General features: G+C 40.7%; 1 protein-coding gene across 5 annotated transcripts in view; it reads left to right on the top strand.

The window, feature by feature from the left end:
- Positions 1-25,945, top strand: part of AP3M1 (adaptor related protein complex 3 subunit mu 1) — a 30,986-nt gene extending 5,041 nt beyond the window's left edge. For 3 of the 5 annotated variants that reach the window (XM_010350484.3, XM_003939786.4, XM_074382422.1), the window contains exons 2-9: positions 9,318-9,593; positions 10,876-11,047; positions 13,501-13,638; positions 17,774-17,859; positions 18,677-18,810; positions 21,057-21,264; positions 23,195-23,339; positions 23,807-25,945. In XM_010350484.3, coding sequence (XP_010348786.1) covers positions 9,318-9,593; positions 10,876-11,047; positions 13,501-13,638; positions 17,774-17,859; positions 18,677-18,810; positions 21,057-21,264; positions 23,195-23,339; positions 23,807-23,907 — 1,260 coding nt within the window. In that variant the 3' untranslated portion in view covers positions 23,908-25,945. Of the gene's footprint in view, positions 1-7,897; positions 8,014-9,317; positions 9,594-10,875; positions 11,048-13,500; positions 13,639-17,773; positions 17,860-18,676; positions 18,811-21,056; positions 21,265-23,194; positions 23,340-23,806 lie in introns of those variants that run through there. The other 2 variants (XM_074382421.1, XM_074382420.1) reach the window with 2 other exon arrangements.
- Positions 25,946-27,119: the final 1,174 nt, after the last annotated feature.

Here is a 27,119-nt window from a genome sequence, read left to right as displayed (position 1 = left end):
TTATAAAATGACTTTACATTGCACTAAGAATAAAGTCCAAACTCCTTAACAAGTTTAGCCTGCTTCATGAACCAATCAGTTTCTGCTTACCTCCTTCTCCAGTTTCATCTCCCCTCTTCTCTCCACCTTCCAGATTTGCTACGTTTAAACTGGATTTCTTTATCTTGTCTTTCTCTCACCTCTAAGCCTTATAGATTTCCATAGCACACTTTATTTTCTGTATCATCATAGGAATTACATGTTACTATATTAAATTGCCTTCTCTGCAGACCTCTAAATACTGTGAGTGTAGGAACTCTAATTTTGTTTGTTCTTGTATACCCAATGCCTCAAAACTCTGTGTTGAATGAATATGTGATCAAGATATTGGCTGAGAATCAGAAGAGTAGATTCTTTTCTGGTCTCATTCTCTCATGTTCAGTATAGGCCCATCTGTACCTCCATCCTGTTGTATATGGAGGGAATACATTTTTGTTTTTAGACACTATCTCACAAGAATATTTTGACTATTGTAAATGTATTGTTTGTGAATTACCCAGGATGATTATAAAATGTTTAGTGAAAAGGATTTATGATGTATTTAAGCTGCAGTCAAAGCTCTGATGGGACTGCCTCTGAACACTCTTTCTTCTAGTGGCTTCTAGTGGCAAATAAGCTGGGAGAATTCTGTGGTTTTTTTGTTTTTTTTTTTTTTGAGACAGAGTTTTGCTCTTGTTACCCAGGCTGGAGTGCAATGGCGCGATCTCGGCTCACTGCAACCTCCGCCTCCTGGGTTCAGGCAATTCTCCTGCCTCAGCCTCCCAAGTAGCTAGGATTACAGGCACGCACCACCATGCTCAGCTCATTTTTGTATTTTTTTTTTTAGTAGAGACGGGGTTTCACCTTGTTGACCAGAATAATCTCGATCTCTTGACCTTGTGATCCACCCGCCTCGGCCCCCCAAAGTGCTGGGATTACAGGCTTGAGCCACCGTGCCCAGCCTGAGAATTCTGTTTAATGACTCAAAAGCCACTAGGAACAAAAAGATGGTTGTGGTGATAATGAGTGTGTAGCTTTCCTAGAAAGTTTATTAAAATAATTTTTAAAAAGTAGCTGCAGCTACTAAAAGGAAGATAAATAAACAGGCTAATTTACACTGCAACATGTGGTGTTATTTAATTGTTATATGCATTAGACCCTTGGTCTTAATATGGATAGAAGAAATATGCTCTCTTTTCCTATTATAGAAGGTTAAGATGGGTTTTAAAGCTAAGCACAGATGAGAACTTACAAGTGTTATGCTTTCATCTCAGCACTAAGGATAACAACAATAAATCTAGGGGGCTGGTTTAACTTTCTGTATTCTGAGACCTGAACTACTGCCAATAAAAACAACTTTGGTGGAAACTTTCCTGGAAAGAATTTTTCACCAGCTTAAGAGGATGAGTAGAAATCTGGCCCTAAAAGAAACAAACTGCAAAATCACTTGCTTCCAGAACAAGTAACTCTTTTAGGATCTATTGTTACAATGGAGTACTATGAATTCTTGTGAGCTATACTTTCTGTAGGATGAATGATTTAGATACCTGTGTCAGCTCTTTTAAATATAGCTTCTACTCTAAATAATTCATTAAACTTTCTCAGCGTAAAAACTGTGTTTTGGCTCCTAACTAAACAAGAAACATCTTTTACCTCTTCCTCTTAAATCATAAGCTACGGCAGCACGTTTTTGCCTTGTTCAATATATTAATGACTAACGACATATGGTTATTTAAATTTTTTTTTTTTTTTGAGATGGGGTTTCATGTTTGTCAGTCTGGTCTCGAACTCCCAACTTCAGGTGATTCTTCCGCCTCGGCCTCCCAAAGTGCTGGGATTACAGGCGTGAGCCACCACGCCCAGCCTGCTTATTTAAATTTAAATTAATTAAAATTAAAACTTCAGGCTAGGCTTGGTGGCTCACACCTGTAATCCCAGCACTTTGGGAGATCAAGGTAAGAGGATTGCTTGAGCCCAGAAGTTCAAAACCAGCCTGGGCAATATAGGCAGTCCTTGTCTCTACAAAACAAAAATTTGCAAATCACCTGAGTGTGGTGATGTGCGCCTGTAGGCCCAGCTACTCAGGAGACTGAAGTGGGAGGATCACTTGAGCTCTGGAGGTGGGGGTTGCAGTGAGTGAGGATTGCATAACTGCACCCCATCCTGGGCAACAGAGCGAGACCCTGCCTCTAAATAAATAAATAAATAAATAAAACTTCAGTAATGGTTGCATCAAACACATTTCAAGTGCTCAATAGCCATGTGTGTAGTGGCTGTCATATTAGATGGCACAGATAAAGGACATTTCCATCGCAGAAAACCCTGTTGACACTGCTATATTAGAATGTGTTCCTAATAATTAGTCTCTACAAGGCAGATAAGAGCAGGAGCTCAGGATTCAGCTGGATCTAGGTTTGAATCCTAGTTTACTGTGTAATCTTAGAATGGGGATAAGAGTGTATTTATAGCATGACACTGTGAAGATGCGATAATGTAGATAAAGTGTCTAGCATACTGTCTGGCCCACAGTAAGTACTCAGTACATTTTAGATGGTATTAATTGATTTATATTATTATTCATTATCTTTAATGAATAAATACTTTGAATGGGGACCAGGTACAGTGGCTTCACACCTGTAATCCCAACACTTTCGAAGGACGAGGCAGGCAGATCACTTGAGGCCAACATGGTGAAACCCTATCTCTACTAGAAACAGAAAACCTAGCCAAGCATGGTGGTACGTGCCTGTAATCCTAGCTACTAAGGAGGCAGAGACATGAGAATTGCTTGACCTTGGGAGGCGGAGGTTTCGGTAAGCAGAGATCACACCACTGTACTCCAACCTGGGTGACAGAGCAAGACTCTGCTTCAAAAAATAAATAAATAAATAAAAATAAGACTGAGTCTTGCTCTGTCACCCAGACTGGAGTGCATTGGTGCAATCTCGGCTCACTGCAACCTCCATCTCCTAAGTTCAGGTGATTCTCCTGCCTCAGCCTCCTGAGTAGCTGGGATTAGAGACACACATCACCATGCCCACCTAATTTTTGTACTTTTAGTAGAGTCAGGGTTTGGCCATATTGGCCAGCCTAGTCTTGAACTCCTAAACACAGGTGATCCGCCAGTCTTGGCCTCCCTAAATGCTGGGATTACAGGCGTGAGCCACCACGCCCAACCAAAAATAACCAAAAGATTAATGGGGCCAAAAGATTAATTTTGCAATGGATGCCGTGTTCCATATGTGACTCACCCAAAGTGTTCAAATCTGAGTCTCCTTGTTGATTACAGTCCTCCACTTGAAGTCGTACTTTACATTTTGGATGCTGCTTTTATTCCAAGAAAAAGGTGTAATAATAAAAATTTAGTTGCAGATCTTATGGTTGATATTCCTGTTTCATTTTAAAAACGAAGATGAAAAATTTATCAGCTAAGGTTATAGTTAAAATCAGCAGGTTCTATATAGCAAGTCTAAGTATTGTAATGGCACTTATATTAATACCCAGACAAAATATAAGACACAAAGCAAGCCTAGTAAGCAAAGAATCTGACTAGATAAAGTAGAAAAATTTGGCAAGTTCCAACGCTGAGGTGTCAGAGTTTATTGCCGACAACTCAAGTTGATTGCTTGGCTAAACAGAGATGGCTATAAACAAAGAAACTTTTTTGTTTCTAATTAAACAGAAGCCCTAAACTGTTAACAGTAGTCATACTTTATTAATATAATAATTACTAAAACACATCTTAGTAATTAGTATTATTTACTTCATAACTATTGAACATGTGTCAAACGGGAAAGGAAAATCATTACCAGCTGTTCTTTAAATGTCAGCTGCTTTCATAACAGAAATGACTTCTGAAAAGAATTGGCCAGGTTGATGTTGTTTTCTATATCAACAGAATCAAATGAATCAATTCTGGAAAGTCTTCCTTTTCTCTTTGGAATTGGAATTTACCTTCATTCATAGAAACTATTCATAGGTTTTAAATTCTTTCTTCTTTTTTTTTTTTTTTTTTTTGAGACGGAGTTTTGCTCTTGTTACCCAGGCTGGAGTGCAATGGCACGATCTCGGCTCACCGCAACCTCCACCTCCTGGGTTCAGGCAATTCTCCTGCCTCAGCCTCCTGAGTAGCTGGGATTACAGGCACGCGCCACCACGCCCAGCTAGTTTTTTGTATTTTTAGTAGAGACGGGGTTTCACCATGTTGACCAGGATGGTCTCGATCTCTTGACCTCATGATCCACCCGCCTCGGCCTCCCAAAGTGCTGGGATTACAGGCTTGAGCCACCGCGCCCGGCGAATTCTTTCTTCTTAAGCTGTGTTTATCATATAGTATTATTACTTGGAATGATTGAACCACTAGACTAAATACCTGATACTGGTGCTTATCCATGTAAAAGATAGGAACAAGGTAAGGTAATTAGACATTTTTCCATTGTCTCTTATATTGCAGGAACAGTACTTCTTATTGGAAGCATAACTAACGCTCAGCAAAGTATGCAAATCATAATGTAAAGCCTAATGAGTTATCACAAAATGAACACAGCTTGTAAACATCATGCAGGTCAAGAAATCAAACAGTGGCGGGGTGTGGTGGCTCACGCCCATAATCCTAGCACTTTGGGAGTCCGAGGCAGTCAGATCACAAGGTTAGGAATTCAGGACCAGCCCTGGCCAACATAGTGAAACCCCATCTCTACTAAAAATTCAAAAAAAAAAAAAAAAAATTAGCCAGGTGTGGCAGTGTGCACCTGTAATTCCAGCTACCCAGGAGACTGGGGCAGGAGAATTGTATGAACCTGGGAGGCAGAGGTTTCAGTGAGCTGACATCACACCATTGCACTCCAGCCCAGGCAACAGAGCAAGACTTCATCTCAAAAAAAATAAATAAATAAAAATGAAGGAAAAAACCATTACCAGCACCTTAGAGGATCAATCCTATGGCCATCTCAGTCACCACCTTCACTCTCCTTTATAAAGAAAACAATTTGATTTAATATAGATTACTTTTGCCTGTTCTACGACTTCATACAAATGGAATCATATGGTGTATATTGTTTTGCATCTGACTTCATTTATTTAACATTGTATTGTAAGATTCACTTGTATGTATATATTCTTTGGAGAAATGTCTTTTCAGATCCCTTCCCATTTTTTAATTGGGTTGTTTGTTTGTTTGTTTGTTTATATTTTAGAGGCAAGGTCTCCCTCTGTCACCCAGGCTGTAGTGCAGAGGTGGGATCATAGTTCACTGCAGCCTCAAACTCCTGGACTTAGGCGATCCTCCCACCGCAGCCTCCTAAGTAGCAGGGACTACAGATGTGAGCCACCATGCCTGACTAATTTTTAATTTTTTTTTTTTTTTTTTTGTAGAGATGGGGTTTTAAACCCCTGGACTCAAGCAGTCCTCCCTCCTTGGCCTCCCAAAGTGCTAGGATTACAGTTATGAGTCACCACACCTGGCCCTTATTATTGAGTGAAAGTTCTTTATATATTCTGGATAGGGTCCCTTTAGGATTTATAGTTTCAAATATTTACTCTCATTTTGTGCATTTTTGCTTTCTTGATATGTCCTTCAAAGCACTAAAGTTTTGATTTTGATGGAATTTAGGTTATCTATTTCTTATTTTTCTTGCTTGTACTTTTAGTATCATATCTTTAAAAACATGGTCTAGTTGCCAGGCACAGTGGCTCATGCCTGTAATCCTAGCATTTTGGGAGGCTGAGGTGGCTGGATCTTGAGGTCAGGAGTTCGAGACCAGCCTGGCCAGCATGGTGAAATCTTGTCTCTACTAAAGGTACAAAAATTAGCTGGGCATGGTAGTATGCACCTGTAGTCCCAGCTACTCAGGAGACTGAGGCAGGAGAATGGCTGGAGGTTGCAGTGAGCTGAGATGATCACCACTGCACTCTAGCCTGGGCAACAGAGTGAGACTCCATCTCAAAAAAAAACCAACCAAGCAAACAAAAAACGTTGTCTAATCCAGAGTCAAAACATATGCTTTTTTTCCTAAGTTTTATCAGCCAAGCGTGGTGGCTCATGCCTGTAATCCCAGCACTTTGGGAGGCCGAGGTGGGCGGATCACAAGGTCGGGAGGTCAAGACCATCCGGGCCAACAAGGTGAAACCCCACCTCTACTAAAAACACAAAAAATTAGCCGGGCATGGTGGTACACACCTGTAGTCCCAGCTACTTGGGAGGCTGAGGCAGGAGAATCACTTGAACCCAAGAGGCAGAGGTTGCAGTGAGCTAGCTACTGCATTCCAGCCTGGGTGACAGAGCAGGACTCCATCTCAAAAAAAAAAAAAAAAAAAAGAGCTTTATCATTTTGACTTGTCTGTTTAGGTCTTTGATATGTTTTGTGTTGCTTTTTGTATCCGATTTCATTCTTTTTGTATGTGGAAATCAGTTGTTCCAGTACCATTTGTTGAAAAGGCTGTTCTCTCTCCAACTGGTCCCCCAGGTCTTGGCACCCTATTGAAAATCAGTTGACCATAAATATAAGGGTTAATGTTCTGTTTATCTGTATGTCTGTCCTAGTGCCCATACCACACAGTAGTTTTGCAGAAAGCACGAGTTATCTGTCTTTGTTTTTCCTTTTCTTTTTTTAAATTAAATTTAAATATATATTTAAATTCTACATGTTTTTGTAAGCATCCCCCAATTCTTTTTTTGTAGCAAAGTGGACTATAGATGAAGCATTTCAGACCTTTTGTCAATCATGTCAAGTGTGAGGGGAAGTCTTTTGTAAGTCAGGCAAGTATTTCAAAAAAGCTTTTCCAAAAGTAAAGGTGAAAGATCCTGCTTTGAAAGTGCTGGTCAGCACAGGAAGGCTTGCAAAGATGTGTAGGTTAGTCCACCGGTTACAGGTTTAGTAAGGCGAGTTCAACCTGTGGCAGCCTAGCTGGCCAGGAGCACCCCAACGCAGACGAGGACGTGGGGCTCGGGCACACGGCCGCTTGCAGCCATCTCACCCCAGATCCCGGCTCAGGAAATGCAGGATCAGGCTGAACTGGATATGTGCGCCCCAAGCCCCTGCTCCCCTCGCCGTCCCAGAGACCAAGGGCTCCTTCCAGGTTCTTAGAATGGCAGAGTGGCCCCACTTCCTCGGCCCCTGGAAGAATGCTTGGCTGAGCCAGGTGTCCAGGGAGCTACGCTCGACTGCAGGCGTGAGTCCCCGCTTCCTAGCACCTTGGCCTGGGAGGGAAGGCACACCCTGCCCCCTGTACACCATTGTTCCTTTTCAAGATTGTTTTGGCTGTTGATCTTTTTCATTTCTATATGAATTTTAGGATTACCCTGTCAAATTCCACAAAAAGACAGCTGGGATTTTAACAGATACTGCATTGAATATGTAGATAAGTTTGGGAAATGTTGCTATCTTAAAAATATCAAGTCTTCCAATCCATGAACATGGAATGTCTTTGAATTTTTTAGGTCTTTTTCATTTATTTCACTGACATTTTGTAACATTTAGTGTACAAGTCTTGTACTTCTCTTGTTAAATGTATTTTCTACTTATTTATTTATTTATTTAGAAACAGAGTCTTGATCTCTCACTCAGGCTAGAGTGCAGTGGCACAATCTCAGCTCACTGCAGCCTTCACTTCCCCAGTTCAAGCAGTTCTCTGCCTCAGCCTCCTGAGTAGCTGGAATTACAGGCATCTGCTACCACACTCAGCTAAATTTTTTTGTATTTTTAGTAGAGATAGGGTTTCACCTTCTTGACCAGGCTGGTCTTGAACTCCTGACCTCATGATCCACTCACCTCAGCCTCCCAAAGTGCTGGGATTACAGGTGCGAGCCACCATGCTTGGCCAATTTAAATTTTTTCATGTTATTGTAAATGAAATTGTTTTCTTAATTTCATTTTCAGTTTTGTTGTGTTTACTAGAGATGAAGTATCACTATGTTGCCCAGGCTGGTCTTAAACTCCCGAGCTCAAGCAGTCCTCCTTCCTCAGCCTTCTACAGTGCTGGGATTACAGGCATGAGGTACCACGCCCTGCCCATTTTTAGTTTTTTATTGATATAGCGGATAGAAATGTAATTGATTTTTACATTGACTTATATCCTGCAAGCCTGCTGAACTAAATTTATTAGCTCTAATAGGTTTTGTTGTGTGTGTGGATCCCTTAGGCTTTCCTATATATAAGATTGTATCTTCTACAGATATAGTCTTAGTTCTTCTTTTCCAACTTGGAAGGCTTTTGTTTTATTTTCTTGCTTAATTGCCCTTGCTCAAACCTCCAGTACCATGTTGAATAGAAATGATGGAACTGGACGTCATTGTTTGGTTTGGTTATTCAGGAGAAAGTGTTCCTTCTTTCACCATTAAACATAATACTAGCTGTGGGGTTTTCATCAAATTAAGGAAATTTGTTTTTTTTAAGACAAATTTTCACTCTGTCACCCAGACTAGAGTGCAATGCCACGATCTTGGTTCACTGCAACCTCTGCTTACTGAGTTCAAGTGATTCTCCTGCCTCAGCCTCCCAAGTAGCTGGGGTTACAGGCAAGCACCACCACACCTGACTAATTTTTTGTATTTTTTTGTAGAGATGAGGTTTCAGCATTTTGGCCAGGCTGGTCTTGAACTCCTGACCTCAGATGATCCGCCCCCACCTTGGTCTTCCAAAGTGCTGGGATTACAGGTGTGAGCCACTGTGCCAAGCCTTTTTTTTCTTTTTAGATAGGGTCTCACTTGGTCACCCAGGCTGGAGTGCAGTGGCACAATCTCAGCTCACTGCAGCCCTGACCTCCCTTCTGGGCTAATGCGATTCTCCCACTTCACCTTCCTGAGTACCTAGGACTACAGGCGAGGGCCACCATGCTTGGCTAATTTTTGTATTTTTTATAGAAACGGGGTTTTGCCCTGTTGCCCAGGCTGGTTTCAAATTCCTGAGCTCAAGCAGTCCACCTACCTCAGCCTCCCAAAGTGCTGGGATTACAGGCATGTGCCACCATGCCTGGCTGAGGAAGTTTCTTTCTGTTCTTAGTAGCTTTCTTTTTCTTTTCATAAAGTGATGTTGGATTTTGTCAAATGCAATTTCTGCACCTTTTGAAATGATTGTTTTGTTCTTTATCTTATTGTATATTATGTTGATTAATTTTGTATGTTGAACCAACCTTGCATTCTTGGAATAAATCCCACTTGGTCAAAGTGTATAATTTTTTGTGTATGTTAAGTGATATTGGTCTGTAGTTTCTTGTATTGTCTTTGTCTGGCTTTGGTGTCAGGGCAATACAGGGATATGTTTTAATGTGTAATAAATTTAAACCTTTCTTTTCCCCAACAGAAAATGATCCACAGTCTATTTCTCATCAACTGTTCCGGTGACATATTTCTAGAGAAGCACTGGAAGAGCGTTGTGAGCCAGTCTGTCTGTGATTATTTCTTTGAAGCTCAGGAGAAAGCTGCTGATGTTGAAAATGTACCACCTGTCATTTCAACACCTCACCACTACCTCATCAGTATCTACCGGGATAAGCTCTTCTTTGTATCTGTCATACAGACTGAAGTGCCACCTCTGTTTGTAATTGAGTTCCTACATCGAGTTGCTGACACTTTTCAGGTTGGTTATCTATCACACCTTTCTAACTTAAATTACCCAAGTTAGTTGGAGGTGAGACATGATTATATTATTTATTTACCCAGGTTTTGATGTTTACTGTCTTTCTTTAAGCATAAATTTATAAACCCATTTCTATGTGGTAGACAATGGCACACATGGCTGCTCTATTCATGATTTTTTTATGTATTACAAATTACGGTTGGCTCTCCATATATGTGGGTTCTGCGTCCATAAATTCACCCAACTTTACATGGAAAATATTTAAACAAAAAAATGGAACTGAACATGTACAGACTTCTCCTCATTATTACTTAAACAATACAACAACTAGTTACATAGCATTTACATTGTATTAGCTATTACAAGTAATCTAGAGGTGATTTAAAGCATATAGGAGGATGTGTATAAGTTATGTGCAATTAGTATGCCATTTTATGTCAGGGACTTGAGAATTGTGAGTTTTGGTATCCACAGGGGATCCTAGAACTAATTCCCCACACATACCAAGGAATGACTGTATATCATCAGGAAACAATAATGCCCTCCACACAGAGTTTTCTGAATGGTCTCAAGATTTTCATTGGTAATGAACTCTTCTATATTTACATTGTATTATTTTCTCATGTCTTGCTGAATATACCAAATAATTTAAGCGTTTCCATATGTATTTTGGGATAGTTAATCAAGATGAAGTTCATAGCTCACATTCCAGTTTAATGTTTCAATACATTCTGGTATAAAATGTAAGAGGAATTAAATTCAACCTAAAAATATTAAGTATTGAGGAATAATGTTAGGACTATAGAGGGATGATTTTTTGGTTTGCTTGTTTTGTTTTTGAGACAGAGTCTCACTCTGTCATCCAGGTTAGATCTCTCTGCCCAGTGGCGTGATCTTAGCAGCTCATCGCAACCTCCACCTCTTGGGTTCAAGTGATCCTTCTCCCTCAGCCTCCTGAGTAACTGGGACTACAGGCATGTGTCACCATGCTCAGTTGATTTTTGTATTTTTAGTAGAGACAGGGTTTCATGGTGTTGGCCAGGCTGGTCTCGAACTCCTGACCTCAAGCAATCTATCCACCTCGGCCTCCCAAAGGGCTGAAATTGCAGGCATAAGCCACAGTGCCCGGACTATAGAGGGTTTCCCCTGCTCTGTTTTACATATGTTCAGCATCTTAAGCAATGAATTTTGCTACTGTAAGTTTATTCTTCAGAACAAAAAGTATTTATAAAGACTTTCTTTGTGCCTTCCATTGTGTGATATTTTGTGTGTATTTTGTAAGGACTACTTTGGTGAGTGTTCAGAGGCTGCAATTAAGGATAATGTGGTCATAGTATATGAACTCTTGGAAGAAATGTTAGACAATGGATTTCCACTGGCTACCGAATCCAACATTTTGAAAGAATTGATTAAACCACCAACAATTTTACGCTCGGTTGTCAACTCTATTACAGGTAAGATGAAAACATACTTAACTAGTAACTGAGCTATTAAAACTGTGTAAACAAGTCATTGTTGCTCATGATCTGATATATTATTAAAGTAGTCCAATTCGGCCAGAATTAAAGTTACTGGTAAAGTTAAAATGGATATACTATATATTTATATTCATGGAAAGAGGCATAAATGATAAAAGAACTTTTGGTTATTACTCTTTTTTTTTTTCCTTAAAAAACCACAACAATATTATTACTATTATTTAACACTAAATACTAAGACTGAATAAATTATTCCACTTAGTCCTAAAGAAGCCAGTATATGAGCACACTTAGAAGAGCATTTAATCCGTTCATAGACTGGCATTTCAATATTTAAAATCACATTACCTAACTGTTATGCTGCTACTCTACAATTACTAGAGAACAGAAAATGTAAGACTCTTACCTACACAGTATGTACTACAGTCTCCTTCAAGTCTTTGTTTTTAGGCATGCAAAAGATGTATTAAGAAAAAGTAGGAAAAGAGTTTACTTATGAGATCTCATGCCTTGTGGGCCTGTACTTGTGTTGTAAGCTTCCAGCTGGATTTAATTCTTAAGGGTAGCTAGAAGTTAGGCACATCCAGATGCCAATATTCTTTCGAAAGCATTAAAGTCGTTTAGAGAAAGATTCCTATGAAATGTTATATGCCACTCCAACTCCACTGTCCACCGTTGAAAACCCTTCTCCAGTGCCTTGACCTGAAAATGATGTGAGAGAGGCCTATAAGAAAAAGGTCATTCAGCAGCTCTTTATTCATCCTCTGTATAAAGGGGAATTTAGGACAAACTGAAGGAAAGATAAGGTGGAGTGTCTGTGCTCCTTAAACTTATACTCTGAATGGGATTTGGAAAAAAATTAAAATTAGCAAATAACTATAAGACTTTAAAAAGCAATTTCATACTTCACAGATAATGTAGTAGCACTGGAAAATACACATGATATAATGATAAATTGAAGTCAGCACAAACTGAAAAAAATTATTCTTAGTTATATTCACTAAAAACGTTCCAAATATTTAAATGATTATGCCAGCCAAAAAAATACAGATTATATTTATTTTTGCTTTATGATTTAATTTTCCAAAATAAACATGTATAGTCAGAGGAAAGTTACTAAAATATAGAATGCAAAACATAACATAGATTCATAAGGCAGTATTATGAAGTTCAAGAGAATGGTTCAGTTAATGAAGTAATCCCTCCTGAACTGTGGTGGGTAGCCACCGTGGAGAATCAGTAGAATTCAGGAAGTAGGGTAGGAATAAGAGCATTCTCCATAGACATAACTGTATTTGAAAAAACACACATGAAGTGAAAAACCTCAAGTTTTATTAATCCCTTTAGCAGAAGCAGAGCTGTTTTTCAGTTGAGAAGTTAGAGATCAAACTAAAAGTTGAGAAAGTCCTTCAATGCTAGGCTAAATATTTAGCTTTTATCATAAAGCCAATGAGCAAACATTGAAGGTTTTTGAGCAGGAAGATAACATGATTATAGGTTGCAGGTAGGAACACCAGTCATAACTAGACTGCAAAATTGTAGATAAAGTATGATTGTTACTATATTTTAAAGTGCAATTAAAAACTAAAATTATCAAAATAGAAAAAAAAAAATGCAACCTTCTGGTGGTGGAAATGTTTAAAGAAATATACCAAAATGTTAATGTTATATTAAAATATTAATACCATAATGTTAACCAAAATGTTAATGGTAGTTGTATTTTGTTAGTAAGAAGACAGATGTTTTTCTTTAAACCATCTTTCTGAATTCCACCATTTTGTTTTGTTAAGTATGTGGTACTTTTGAACTGGCAATATAAATTAACCAAAATATTAAGTAAGTCACAGCTCAAAGATACATGTTTTGGACAACCAGACTTATTTTTAGACATGTGTCAGTTTACCAGGAAATTAGCCAGATGCTGAATACTAGCTATATTGCAGCCATATGGGTATGCTGACCTTAAAATGGGAAAAGGCCAGATTCCATTTACTCCACTGAGGGCTGCTTGGCAGCATCTTGTGTAAATAAAATTGAATACTGAAGGGCCTAGTTATAACTCTGTATTCTCAGTGGAGACATTTTATTGGCAGAAGGTTTTGAAACAGCCAGCCTCTTTTTTCATCAGTGGCAGAGATTCTGCTGTTGAGCCACTGAAATTAGATTAGGTCACTGTTAACACAGGAAGCAAAAGATAAGTAAATAAATTTAACCTGATTTGGCAGGTAGACAGAGGGCTACATGGCCTATTTTTCTCTTCTAGAAATTTGATCATGTTGGTATGGATATGTCTGACAATTCTAGAGACCATCCACAGCTTTATTAAGAAAAATCCAAACATTGAAGAAGCAGCTTTTTCTTCCACAATAATGAATTTTCTGATGACTGTTTCACACATCAGCTTTGCTTTCTCCTTTTTTGGTTTCTAGGCAGTAGTAATGTTGGGGACACACTCCCCACTGGGCAGCTGTCCAACATCCCGTGGCGCCGGGCAGGGGTAAAGTACACAAACAATGAAGCCTATTTTGATGTTGTTGAAGAAATAGATGCAATTATAGATAAATCAGGTAATTGTGTACATGTGGTCTTATTTGGGGAAAAATGATTCAGCTGACACAGATGAATAGAAAATTGAAGTCCTGGCTGGCACGGTGGCTTACCCTGTAATCCTGGCACTTTGGGAGGCCGAGGCAGATGAAACACAAGGTCAAGAGTTTGAGACTGGCTGGGCGCGGTGGCTCAAGCCTGTAATCCTGGCACTTTGGGAGGCCGAGGCAGGTGAAACACAAGGTCAAGAGTTTGATACTGGCCGGGCGCGGTGGCTCAAGCCTGTAATCCTGGCACTTTGGGAGGCCGAGGCAGGTGAAACACAAGGTCAAGAGTTTGAGACTGGCCGGGCGCGGTGGCTCAAGCCTGTAATCCCAGCACTTTGGGAGGCCGAGGCGGGTGGATCACGAGGTCAAGAGATCGAGACCATCCTGGTCAACATGGTAAAACCCCGTCTCTACTAAAAATACAAAAAAAAAATCAACTGGGCATGGTGGTGCGTGCCTGTAATCCTAGATACTCAGGAGGCTGAGGCAGGAGAATTGCCTGAACCCAGGAGGCAGAGGTTGCGGTGAGCCGAGATCGCGCCATTGCACTTCAGCCTGGGTAACAAGAGCAAAACTCCTGTCTCAAAAAAAAAAAAAAAAAAAAAGAGTTTGAGACCAACCAGGCCAACATGGTGAAACCCTCTCTCTACTAAAGATACAAAAATAGCTGTGTATGGTGGCGTGTGCCTGTAATCTCAGCTACTCGGGAGGCTGAAGCAGGAGAATTGCTTGAACCTAGGAGGCAGAGGTTGCAGTGAGCCGAGATCACACTGTTGCACTCCAGCCTGACGCCATCTCAAAAAAAAAAAAAGAAAGAAAGAAAGAAAATTGAAGTCCTTTGGCAGTATGGTTTCAGTGGAAAGGCATTCATTATCTGATAATTTAAAAATCTGTTTGTTCATTTACTTTTTAAAATGGATTCTCACTCTGGTGCCCAGGCTGGAGTGCAGTGACATGATCTCGGCCTACTGCAACCTCCACCTCCTGTGTTCAAGTGATTCTGCTGCCTCAGCCTCCTGAGTAGCTGAGATTACAGGCATGAGCCACCACAACCACACCTGGCTAATTTTTTGTATTTTTAGTAGAGACGGGGTTTCACAATGTTGGCCAGGCTGATCTCGAATTCCTAACCTCAAGTGATCCACCACCTTGGCCTCCCAAAGTGTTGGGATTACAGGCATGAACCCCTGCCCCTGCCCCATAAATCTGTTTATTTTGCCCATAGGTTACATATAATTTTCGTAACCACTAGTTGAGATCTGCCAAACTTGTAAATCAGAACTCATAATGCCTTACTTAAAGCCAACTGTTACCCCTATATACCTTTACCTCTTGCTATTTATTCATTCTAACATTTATTAAAAATCTACCATATACCATGCTTTTGCTACTATTATGTGCAGTACTTTTTTCACTTTTTTTTTTTTTTTTTTTTAATGCAGGGTCTTGCTCTTTCGCCCAGTCTGGAGTGCAGTGGCACAATCCCTTCTTATTGCAGCCTTGACCTCCAGCTCATGCAATCCTTCCACCTCAGCCTCCTGAGTAGCCTATAGTCCCAGCTACTTGGGGTCTATGCCTGGCTAACTTTTGTTTTTTTTTTGTATAGACAGGGTCGTTGCCCAGTCCAGTCTTGGAACTCCTGGGCTCAAGCATTCCACCTACCTCAGCTTCCCAAAGTTCTTGAATTATAGGCATCAGCCACCACACCCAGTCTAATTATCTTTTTAACGAGATAAAACAATTGTACTCTATAAGAATAATGAAATTTCTTTCTTAAAAATATCAGCTGGGTGCGGTGGCTCATGCCTGTAACCCCAGCACTTTGGGAAGCCAAAGCGGGTGGATCACTTGAGGTCAGGAGTTCCAAGACCAGCCTGGCCAACATGGTGAAACCCTGTCTCTACTAAAAATATAAAAACTTGCCAGGCCTGGTGGTGGGTGCCTGTAATTCCAGCTACTTGGGAGGCTGAGGCAGGAGAATTGCTTAAACCTGGGAGGCAGAGGTTGTAGTGAGCCGAGATCATGCCATTGCACTCTAGCCTGGGTGACAGAGCAAGACTCCAACTCAAAAAAACAAAAACAAAAAATCCATGTGGCGTGGTGGCTCATGCCTGTAATTACAGCACTTTGGGAGGCTGAGGCAGGCACATCATAGGGTCAGGAGATCAAGACCATGCTGGCCTACATGCTGAAAGCCCATCTGTACTAAAAATAAAAAAAATTAGCCAGGTCTGGTGGCACATGCCTATAGTCCCAGCTACTCAGGAGGCTGAGGCAGGAGAATTGCTTGAACCCAGGAGGTGAAGATTGCAGTGAGTCAAGATCATACCACTGCACTCCAGCCTAGGTGACAGAGAGAGACTCCATCTCAAAAAAAAAAAAAAAAAAAAAAAACTAGTCCTTCCCTTACATTTATTTTGTACATAAGGAAACTAACAAAGCCAAGGCTCAGAAGGGTTAAGTGAACTGTTCCAGGTCACACAACTTGTTAATATGTAATGATGACTTATTCTGAATTATAGTCAGTATGAGTGCCCTTTTCATTTTAACATTCCATCTTTATAGAATAATAGATTTTTGCCAGGCACAGTGGCTCACACCTATAATCCCAGCACTTTGGGAGGCTGAGGCAGGAAGATCACTTGAGACCAGGAGTTCAAGACCAGCGTAGGCAACATAGTGGGACCCCATAGCTACCAACAAATTAAAAAATAAGCTGGGCATGGATTCACCTAATCCCGCCTATACAGGAGGCAGGAGGATTGCTTGAGCCCAGGAGTTCAAGGCTATAGTGAGCTATGTTCATACCACTGTACTGTAGCCTGGATGATAGAGGGAGGCCCTGTCTCTAAAAAAAAAGAGAGAGAGAGAGATCTATTTCTTAAAAGTTAACTGAGATCGTTTCATAATACACTTGCCTCATTTTCCTTTTTTTTTTTTTTTTTTTTTGAGACAGAGTCTCGCTCTCACTTTGTCACCCAGGCTGTAGTGCAGTGGTGCAATCTCAGCTCACTGCAACCTCCACCTGCTGAGTTCAAGCTATTCTCCTGCCTAAGCCTCCCAAGTAGCTGGGACTACAGGCACACGCCACCACACCTGGCTAATTTTTTGTATTTTTAGTAGAGACAGGGTTTCGCCACGTTGCCCAGGCTCGTCCGAAACTCCTGAGCTCAGGCAGTCCACCCACTTTGGCCTCCCTAAGTGCCAGGATTACAGGCATGAGCCACTGTGCCTGGCCAAATATGTTTTAAACTCAAATCCCCTTGTCTTACAGGGTTGGCTCCATAAAGGAGACAGTTTAATTTTCCTTAGAATTAGCATATTCTGGCTGGGCACGGAAGGTCATGCTGGTAATCCCAGCACTTTGGGAGGCTGAAGTAGGTGGTTTGCTTGAGCCCAAGAGTTTGAGACCAGCCTGAGCAACATAGCAAGACCTCGTCTCTATAAAAAAAAAAATACAAAATTTAGCCGGGGCGTGGAGGTGCATGCTTGTAGTTCCAGCTGCTTGGGAGGCTGAGGTGAGAGGATTGCTTGAACCCAGGAGGTTGAGGCTGCAGTGAGCCATGATAGCACTACTGCACTCCAGCCCTGGGTGACAGAGCAAGACCCTGCCTCAAAAAAAAAAAAAAAAAATTTAGATTCTACACTGGCACACCTGTAGTCGCAGTTATTCTGAGGACCAGCTGGGACTAGCTAGTGAGATCTCATCTCTTAAAAAAGAAAAATGAATGAATGAATACATGACCATATTCCAACCAGAGTTAGGTATGGACCTTGTTCCCTGACCTGTTTTAATAGAGATATAAAGCTTCAGTATCTCTGACACTCAGGGGTATCTACATTATTCTAGATAAAGTGATTGTGTGGGCTAGGTGTGGTGGCACACACTTATATTCCCAACTGTTCGGGAGGCTAGCACAGGAGGATTACTTGAGCCCAGGAGTTTGAGGCTGCGGTGAGCTATGATCGTGCAACTGCACTCCCACCTTGGCAACAGAGCAAGACGCTGTCTCTAAAAATAATAAATAAATAAAAATAAAAAGATACAGTGATAGCTCTAGTTAAGACTGAGATTCTCTTGATGTTGTCTCCCTTTTTTTTTCTTCAGGATCTACAGTCTTTGCAGAAATTCAGGGGGTCATTGATGCTTGCATTAAACTCTCTGGAATGCCTGATCTCTCCCTTTCTTTCATGGTAAGTTGTATTCTCCTGTTTTATAGCCCCTTGCATGCCTAATACATGTGAAGTACTAAATGAAATGATAAATATTGAGATAAGTTTGCATCTTGGATTGCAAAGGGTTAACTGAAAAATATTTCTAACAGTGTTTCCTAAGACAATCGCTTACATGATGAGCATGGTCTTTATGGAAAGGCTAAGGGAAGTCTTTGCCTGAGTTTGCTAGAAAACGCTTAAAATTGGCTGGCTTGCTTCTGCAAAACACCAATATCATTTTTACTGAATAATTATTTGCTTTGCTGATATGAAAGGGCATTGGTCTTTTTATCATTTTAAAGTCCCCATAATATACTGCTAGGAACAATTAAGAGAACTGACTTCTGGTGTTGTCACCAGTTTGTCCTGACCTTAAGTCCTCTGAACCTCAGTTTTGTTTTTTTGTTTGTTTTTTCTAGAGACAGGGTTTCTCCTTGTAGGTCAGGCTGGTCTCAAACTCCTGACCTTAGGTGATCCGCCTGCCTCAGCCTCCCAAAGTGCTGGGATTACAGGCATGAGCCACTGCGCCCAGCTGAACTTCAGTTTTTTTGTTAAAGGGAAATAATACTACTTGCCTTTTCTTCTTTATAGTTATTGAAATTCAAATAAAATAATTTACATAAAATATTTATAAACTTTAAAGCATTGTGAAACTATAAAGTTGTGTTGATGTGGTCATAAACTCTTCCATGACTGCTTTGTCTTCAGGGAATATATTAATTTGTCAAGGTGTCTGAGTAGAGTTAACATATTTATTATACTGTATGAACCTGGCTGTCTTCTATTTTGCTGGCAGAACCCTAGGCTTCTGGATGATGTCAGCTTCCACCCCTGCATCCGGTTCAAGCGTTGGGAATCTGAAAGAGTTTTGTCATTTATTCCTCCAGATGGAAATTTCAGACTCATATCATACCGCGTCAGCTCACAAAAGTATGTTCAGATGCATCAGTCAGAATCGGCCATCATACATATCAAGCAGAACTCACCTGTCCCTGTTTCTTTCTGACAGTTGAATACTTGAGGTCATCACTGCTCACTTTAACCATGGCTCACCAGGAGACCCAGTGAGAACTGGCAAAAATACACACCTAAAATAATCAGTATACTATGAATGTATGAATTTAGAGTGGTACTAAATGAGACTAGAGTAAAACCTATAGCTAAGAGCAAGCAGACCGTATATAACCTGGGGAAGTGGTTATGGTACCAGTTCTTTGCAAGGTTATGGGCGGTCAAATTATGGCACTGGTTCTTTGCTCAGGTTATGCATGGTCCATTTTGCTCTGTTTCTGACAGCTGAGTACTTTGCAAGCAAAGCAAAATGGACCATGCATAACCTGGGCAAAACCATGAACAATTGCCATAATCTTACCGTGGTCTGTAGACTTTGTAGCTAACAGAAGGAGACAGACCTACCTGTAGCTCATGAGGACATTCCCCAACTTACTGCCTCAAGTCACTCTTCTCTGCATTGAATTTTAAAGGAACTGTTTAGCACTGGGGGCTAGGGGCTGTGGTTTACTCCTGTAATCCCAACTCCCAATCTGCCAAGGTGGGCAGATCACTTGAGGTCAGGAGTTCTAGACCAGTCTGGTCAACATGGTGAAACCCTCTCTCTACTAAAAATATAAAATTAGTAAGGAGTGGTAGCATACGCCTACAATCTCAACAACTTGGGAGGCTGAGACATGAGAATCACTTGAACTTGGGAGGCAGAGGTTGCAGTGACATATCATGCCACTACATTCCAGCCTGACCAACAGGGTCAAACTCCATCTCAAAAAAAAAAACCCCTTAGCATTGGGAGTCGTAGTTATAGCTAGTTTGTTTCTTGAAAATACCAGAAGTTATTTGAGTATCATCATGACAGGACTCAAAAGCAGAGAAATTATTTCTTGGCTCTTATCACATAGGAACTGTTTCAATTATATTAAACATATTTTAGGCCAGGCACAGTGGCTCACACCTGTAATCCCAGCACTTTGGGAGGCCAAGGTGGGCGGATCACCTAGGGTCGGGAGTTTGAGATCAGCCTGGCCAACATGGTGAAACCCCGTCTCTACTAAAAATACAAAAATTAGCTGGGCCTGGTGGCGGGTGCCTGTAATCCCCACTACTCAGGAGGCTGAGGCAGGAGAATTGCTTGAACCCAGGAGGCGGAGCTTGCAGTGAGCCAAGATCACGCCATTGCACTCCAGCCTGGGTGACAGGGTGAGACTTCGTCTCAAAAAAAAAAAAAAAAATACATACACACACACACACGTATATGTATTTTACGCTATTTTTCCATTGGATTGTAATCCATTTTTTAAACTAGGGCCATTTGCCCCAGTTGTTGTTTCTTGTTTTGGGGGAGTTATTTTTGAGATGCAGTTTCACTACTGTCGCCCAGGCTGGAGTGCAGTTGCTCAATCTCAGCTCACAGCAACCTCCACCTCCTGCGTTCAAGCAATTCTCCTGCCTCAGCCTCCCAAGTAGCTGCAATTACAGGCGCTCACCACCACGCCCAGCTAATTTTTTTTTTCTTTTTTGAGATGGAGTTTTGCTCTTGTTGCTGAGGCTGGAGCGCAATGGCTTGATCACAGCTCACTGCAACCTCCGCCCCCTGGGTTCAAGTGATTCTCCTGCCTCAGCCTCCCAGTTAGCTGGAACTATAGGCACTCGCCACCCTGCCCAGCTAATTTTTGTATTTTCAGTAGGACGGGGTTTCACCATGTTAGCCAGGCTGGTCTCAAACTCCTGACCTCAGGTGATCCACTCACCTAGGCCTTCCAAAATACTGAGATTACAGGGGCACCACACCTGGCCCCAGCTAATTTTTGCATTTTTGTGGAGATGAGGTTTCACTGTGTTGGCCAGGCTACTTTCAAACTCCTGACCTCAGGTTATTCCCGCTGTCTTGGCCTCCCAAAGTGCTGGGATTACGGGTGTGAGCCACCATGCCTGGCTGATTTTTTAAAATAATATTTTCAGTTCTTAACTGGTCAAATTCAAGGATGCAGAACTGTGGCTACAGAGAGCCAACTCTGTAGGGCCTTAAGTTAAAGGGAAGATAGGATACTCTGTACAGAGTTTTTCAGGATACCTGTACAGAGGTTTTCAGGATACTTCTGGAGCTCTCCCCACACCATTAATTGTATTTGTGCTTTTGTGTCTTTCTCTGTTTCTCTTTTTAGTCTAGTGGCAATACCAGTATATGTGAAACATAGTATCAGCTTTAAGGAGAACAGTTCTTGTGGCAGATTTGATATAACAATTGGACCAAAGCAGAATATGGGGAAAACTATTGAAGGAATTACAGTGACAGTTCACATGCCAAAAGTTGTGCTGAACATGAACCTGACATCCACACAAGGCAGCTATACATTTGATCCAGTCACCAAGGTACAGCAACTTCAAATCAAGAGTGAGCAAGTGTTTCTGCAATCTATTTTGTGATTTGGGGGGAGGGATGGAGGGAAAGGTTTAGCACCTTGTTTAAAACTAAAGGTCATTTCAAAACCTGGAGAGCATACTGTGCTGTGCTTCTGCCACTGGCTACAGAGGGAATCCTGCATCTGCTATCAAGTAGATGAACAGAAAAGTGAGTCATTAAGTAAATGAACAGAAAAGTGAGTCATTCTGTCCTTTTTCAGAGTGTGTCTTCATTCATCCATTATTAATCCAGAGTCTCACTCTGCTATCTAATAAGAAAGAAGTAAAAGCTTTTATTTATTTATTTATTTATTTTGAGACAAGAGTCTCACTCTTATTGCCCAGGCTGGAGTACATGGCGCGATCTTAGCTCACTGCAACCTCTGCTCTCCAAGTTCAAGCGATTCTCCTGCCTTAGAGCCTCCTGAGTAGCTGGGATTACAGGCAAGCGCCACCATGCCCAGCCAATTGTTTTGTATTTTTAGTAGAGACAGGGTTTCATCATGTTGGCCAGCCTGGGCTCGAACTCCTGACCGCCCACCTCAGCCTCCCAAAGTGCTGGGGTTACAGGCATGAGCCACCTCGCTCAGCCAGTAAAAGCTTTTTTAAAAAAAGAAAACATTGGCCGGGTACAGTGGCTCAAGCCTGTAATCCCAGCACTTTGGGAGGCTGAGGCGAGTGGATCACGAGGTCAAGAGATCGAGACCATCCTGGTCAACATGGTGAAACCCCGTCTCTCCTAAAAATACAAAAAATTAGCTAGGCATGGTGGCACGTGCCTGTAATCCCAGCTACTCAGGAGGCTGAGGCAGGAGAATTGCCTGAACTCAGGAGGCGGAGGTTGCGGTGAGCCGAGATCGCGCCATTGCACTCAAGCCTGGGTAGCAAGAGCGAAACTCCGTCTCAAAAAAAAAAAAAAAAGAAAACATTATGTAGATAGAAGAATTATGGTCTATGAATTATTAAGTTTTCTATGTAAATTGATCATTAAGACCTTTTTCTTTTTCATTTAAAAGCATCATTTCATACTCTTTCTTGGGGCTGGGAAAGCTGCTCACCTTACTTACATTTTCCTGTAGCAGAGGGTTTTTAGAGAAACTGTAGCAGATGATTTTCTCTCAGCTTCCTGCTTAGATAGTAAATATGATTGTTTTCAATACCAGAGTCATTGCGGTGCCTGATAAATGAAAAGACATGTTTTTTGAATAATGTCATAGAATGTTAAAGATTGTTTAATGCAGTTGTAAGGATTCAAAGAACCTCCTCCTGGACACCACACAGGGCTGAGAAAGAGAGTTTCAGTTTCCTGGCCCTTTACCGCAGCTTCAACTATGACAGCTTTACTTTCTTGATCTCATTTGCTGTTGAGACTCCACACTAAAGATTTCATTTGAACAATGGGTTGCACAGTTAAGTTTTAAAAACACCATCTCAAGTCAATCTAATGATTTTACAGAAAAATTAACAGGCACAGAGAAAAGTAGTGAAGATAGTATGATGGAGAACATTTGAAATCAGAAGGCCTTAGGTGCAAATCCCAGCCTTTTCTCTGACTAGCTGTGTGGCTTTGAGCAAGTCATTTGATCTCTGACCCTTAATTTCCTCATTTGTAAATAGAAGACAAAAGCTACTTCACAGCCCTCAATGAGACAACATATAAATAGTGCTAAGCACAGTGCTAATACAAAAGAAAATGCTCAACAAATGTGGATTCTCTGCCCCTACTTCCCATTCAAAGTCACAGAGCTAATCAGAAGTAAACTCATTGTAGATCCCAGATACCTTGTTTTCATTAGACTGCACTTGATTTTGTACAGAAGTTTATGGTGCCTTTAAACCTTTTTGAGGGTTTGTCTTTAATAAATAGTTCCATTTGTTTTTCATTTTTTGTCTTTCCAAGGTACTAACATGGGATGTAGGAAAAATTACCCCACAAAAGCTCCCAAGTCTTAAAGGACTGGTAAATTTACAGTCTGGAGCCCCCAAACCAGAAGAGAATCCGAGCCTCAACATACAGTTTAAGATCCAGCAGCTTGCTATTTCAGGTAAGGGTAAGGCTCACTTGTAGTTAAGGGTAATTGAGTTTTACAAGCTCAATATTATTAGGCACTTAAAAGGGTAACAAAATTTTCCCACTCTAGAAAGAGCAACAGCCCATTTGCCTTTTACACTGTGCTTAGAGGACCAGTCTCTCAGGCACCAACCAAATGATTTTGGAGAGCACCTTATTTCACACAGCCTCTCCTTACCTCTGCCCTCATTCAAGCACCAAAGACGGAGTTGTTCATATTTACAGAAAGTAGAATTATACTTCACAGACATTCCCTGCCTATGTGGGACGCTTAACCAAAACCATCCCATCAAAGTGCAATAATTTGTAAATGTTAGAAGAGATGTTTCTTCCAAATGGTAGAAGGGACACTGGTTAATGTCAGATTTACCATGCTCAATTGCTAACATTATATTGGTTGGGATCATGATAATTTATTCTTTTTCACTCTTTTTGACACAGGCTTAAAAGTAAACCGTTTGGACATGTATGGGGAGAAATATAAGCCATTTAAAGGAGTCAAATACGTCACAAAAGCTGGAAAGTTCCAAGTGAGAACATGAGAAGAGGCCAAAATTCCTCAAGACCAGTTTGTTTTCCAAGTGTCATTACAGTGTATTACTATTAGATACCAAGTGGGTGGGAATACATATTCTAGTTAAAGCATTTGTGTCTAGCTACACACCGCTAACAAAATTGCTTAGTTATCAATGTAGAATTCTTAAGGCGCTTTAAGCTAAGGAAACCTTTTAGTGACTTAGCTTATTTTGTATCTTTTCACTTAGGAAATTTTTGGAGGTAATTTTTTTTTCCATAGGAGGGTACAATCTGAAGGCTGCACATTGTAACAGTAAAGGCAGAAAGGAGTTAACTCTCCTAAAAGGAGTTAACTGGTCTCCAGCAGAAGCTATCTTAATCTGTGATGTGTTAGATGCAGCCAGATACCACACCTTCTGATCTTGGCCATCCCAAACCAGTATCTGTCCCAAGAGAGGAAATTCTCCCCACCCCCAGAAGTTTACAAAAAACTGCCTCTTCAAGTGTTTGCCTTATTCAGCTTTTCACTTGTGCCATTAAGCAAGCACTGTAGCAAAAGCCACTTCCACATGGCCCTGGCAGGGAGCACTGCTGCTCCATGCTCCATTCTCACTGTACTTGGTATTGTATTTTTTATAAATAAGATTTTTATGTAAAGCTTAGAATTTGATTTACAGGGACCTTGCTGCAGTAAATACCATCTCAGTTTTGTGCCACTGGTTCAGCTGTTAGCACAGTAAAAAAATCATTTGTATCAAAGGGGCAAATGCTTTATTAAGGTAGTAAAAGGGAACATTATTTATGCTTTTAGGAAGTTACTGCAAGCACAAGCATTTGTGCTTTTAAGCAAATTGAAGTAGTAAAAGGAAAAACTTAAATGAAACTTTGCCATCTTCATGTTTTATAAACCTTACCCAACACCAGTTAAATCATAGTTAACCTAAATGCCTCATCCCCCAGTTCAGCAAAAGGAGGAAAATGTGCCTGCCTCACTGTCATCAGTCTTTTTAAATCTTTTATTTTTGTTGTTGTTCTTAAGGAGTTGAATTTGCTTATATTCCTTGTCTTTAGGGGAAATTAATATTGTGTGCTTCCCAAAACTATAGTCATAGATTTCTTCCAGAAACTATTGTCATAATTGTCACTGGAGTGCTTAAATGTACCTACTATAACTGACAAAATGCATGGAAGTACGTTATAATGAGGCAGAAACAAAATCCTTGTTAACATTGATGATACTGTACTGATCACCATGGTTTTGGAAAGTCAGTCAACAGTTGTATAATTGCACTCAACTTCATCGTGTCATTTTATTTAAGTTCTTCATCTTGGTAGTCCTTATCCAGTTATTTTGCCTCATTAGACATCAAGAAATGGAGAAAGCCTGAAACTTAAGATATAAGTGCTTGTTCTTCATGTTGCCTTCTTATTATTTATGCTATTTTCTTCTCTTTGTGGCTCCATTCTTTTCTTCTTTCAGGCTTCTCAGCTTATAACTGTCTTTCCCTTATGCTAGGATAGCCCTTACACTCATCCTGTTTATGCTGTTGAGGACTACTGGTTGGTGCTGGTACAAGGAGCCCGCTGAGCAGCTTTCTTACCTTTGCCTGCCCACGATACCCACCCTGCCTTTCATTGAATAAGAAAGGCCACGTTTTTCAGCTTCCAAATTTCTAAAGAAACTAATCTCAGATTGGCAGTTAAAGTCAAAATGTTGCCAAATATTTATTCCTTTTTCCTAAGTTCAATTGCTTTTTGTTTTTAATGCTGACCCCTCAAAGTTTGTACCTCAAAAGAAGAATGAGAACTTTTGCTTTTCTTTCTGCTGAATCCCTAATCTCAACAATCTATACTTGGACTGTCCAGTTTTCTCCTGTGCTTTCTTCTCTTCTGTCCAACTAGGATGTATGCCAGGAGCTCCTTCCCTCTAGCAATTTCTACTAAAATGTCCAGGTAGAATGTTTCCTGTTACAATTAAATTGTTATATTTATTAATTTGCTAGAATCCAGTAAATCATTTTGCTAGCTCTGGTCATATTATCAATAAAAAGATGAAAGCAACAAGTTGATTTTTTTTAGGTCTACTATTGATTGAACATTCTCCGATGGGCAAGGCTTAATGTCAAAGCAGGGTGAACATGATCAGATGATCAGATTTTCTTCTGCATCATCACACAGGCTGTGAGTGTTGCTGCAAAGCACTTCTCAGTACTCCTCCCCCTAACCTCAGTATGTTAATAGCCACTCATACTTTTCCTTAAGCATCACCATTCTGGCCACAGTCTGAGAGATTAGTGATCAAAGTTCCCTTTCCTATCACTACCACCACCTACGGATAACAAAGATTCATGAATACTTAGTAGTAGTAGAATATTTTTTAAGCACAGAGTTACAGCTAATCCTGGATCCCTTGTTCTAAATTCATAAGGCAGTATATCCCAAGAGCAAATGCAGTAGATGATTATTTTCTGTGTGCGGGAGTCACCATCATTTTATTCAAAGGGAGTTCCTTTGATAGGTTCATTCCTTAAGTGGTGCTGCAGAACCCTAGGAAAATGCTGATCTTGTCCTGAGAGGCAACTGATTTGAGAAAATGATTATACTGCAGCAGGAAGGCAGCACCAGTGAACATATGGTGCATAGCAAAAACGAGACAGTTTTAGAAACTGCTAATTCAGTAGTAGCCTTGGATTTTTCCTTTAACTCAAACAGGCTGGAATCTCTATAGTCGGCAACTTTCCAGGGTAAAGCAGTGATAAAAGCAGTTGGCAACACTAAATACCAATATCATTACCCTTTAATGATACATTACCCCTTTCGGATTGGGAAAATGAGGCAAAAACAGTGATGTCCCAACTCTACTCCAAAAACCTGCTGTTACTATTTTAGTCAGTATTTCTTTAAGGAAAAGGACTATGTCCCCAACAGCCTTTTAGCCCTGGTGGATCCCTGAAAATCCTATTTTTATTCCTTGTGTGGCTGGGCGCAGTGGATCACGCCTGTAATCCCAGCACTTTGGGAGGCCAAGGTGGGCGTATCACTTGAGGTCAGCAGTTTTAAGACCAGCCTGACCAACACTGTGAAACCCCATCACTACTGAACATACAAATATTAGCCAGGTGTGGTGGTACGTACCTGTAATCCAAGCTACACAGGAGGCTGAGGCAAGAGAATTGCTTGAACCTGAGAGGTGGAGGTTGCAGTGAGCCAAGATTGCGCCACTACACTCTAGCCTGGG

This window comes from Saimiri boliviensis, chromosome 12 (assembly GCF_048565385.1).
Source record: "Saimiri boliviensis isolate mSaiBol1 chromosome 12, mSaiBol1.pri, whole genome shotgun sequence".
Taxonomy (NCBI): domain Eukaryota; kingdom Metazoa; phylum Chordata; class Mammalia; order Primates; family Cebidae; genus Saimiri; species Saimiri boliviensis.
The sequence above is the reverse complement of the archived record's forward strand: the minus strand, read 5'-3'. Positions and strand labels throughout refer to the sequence as shown.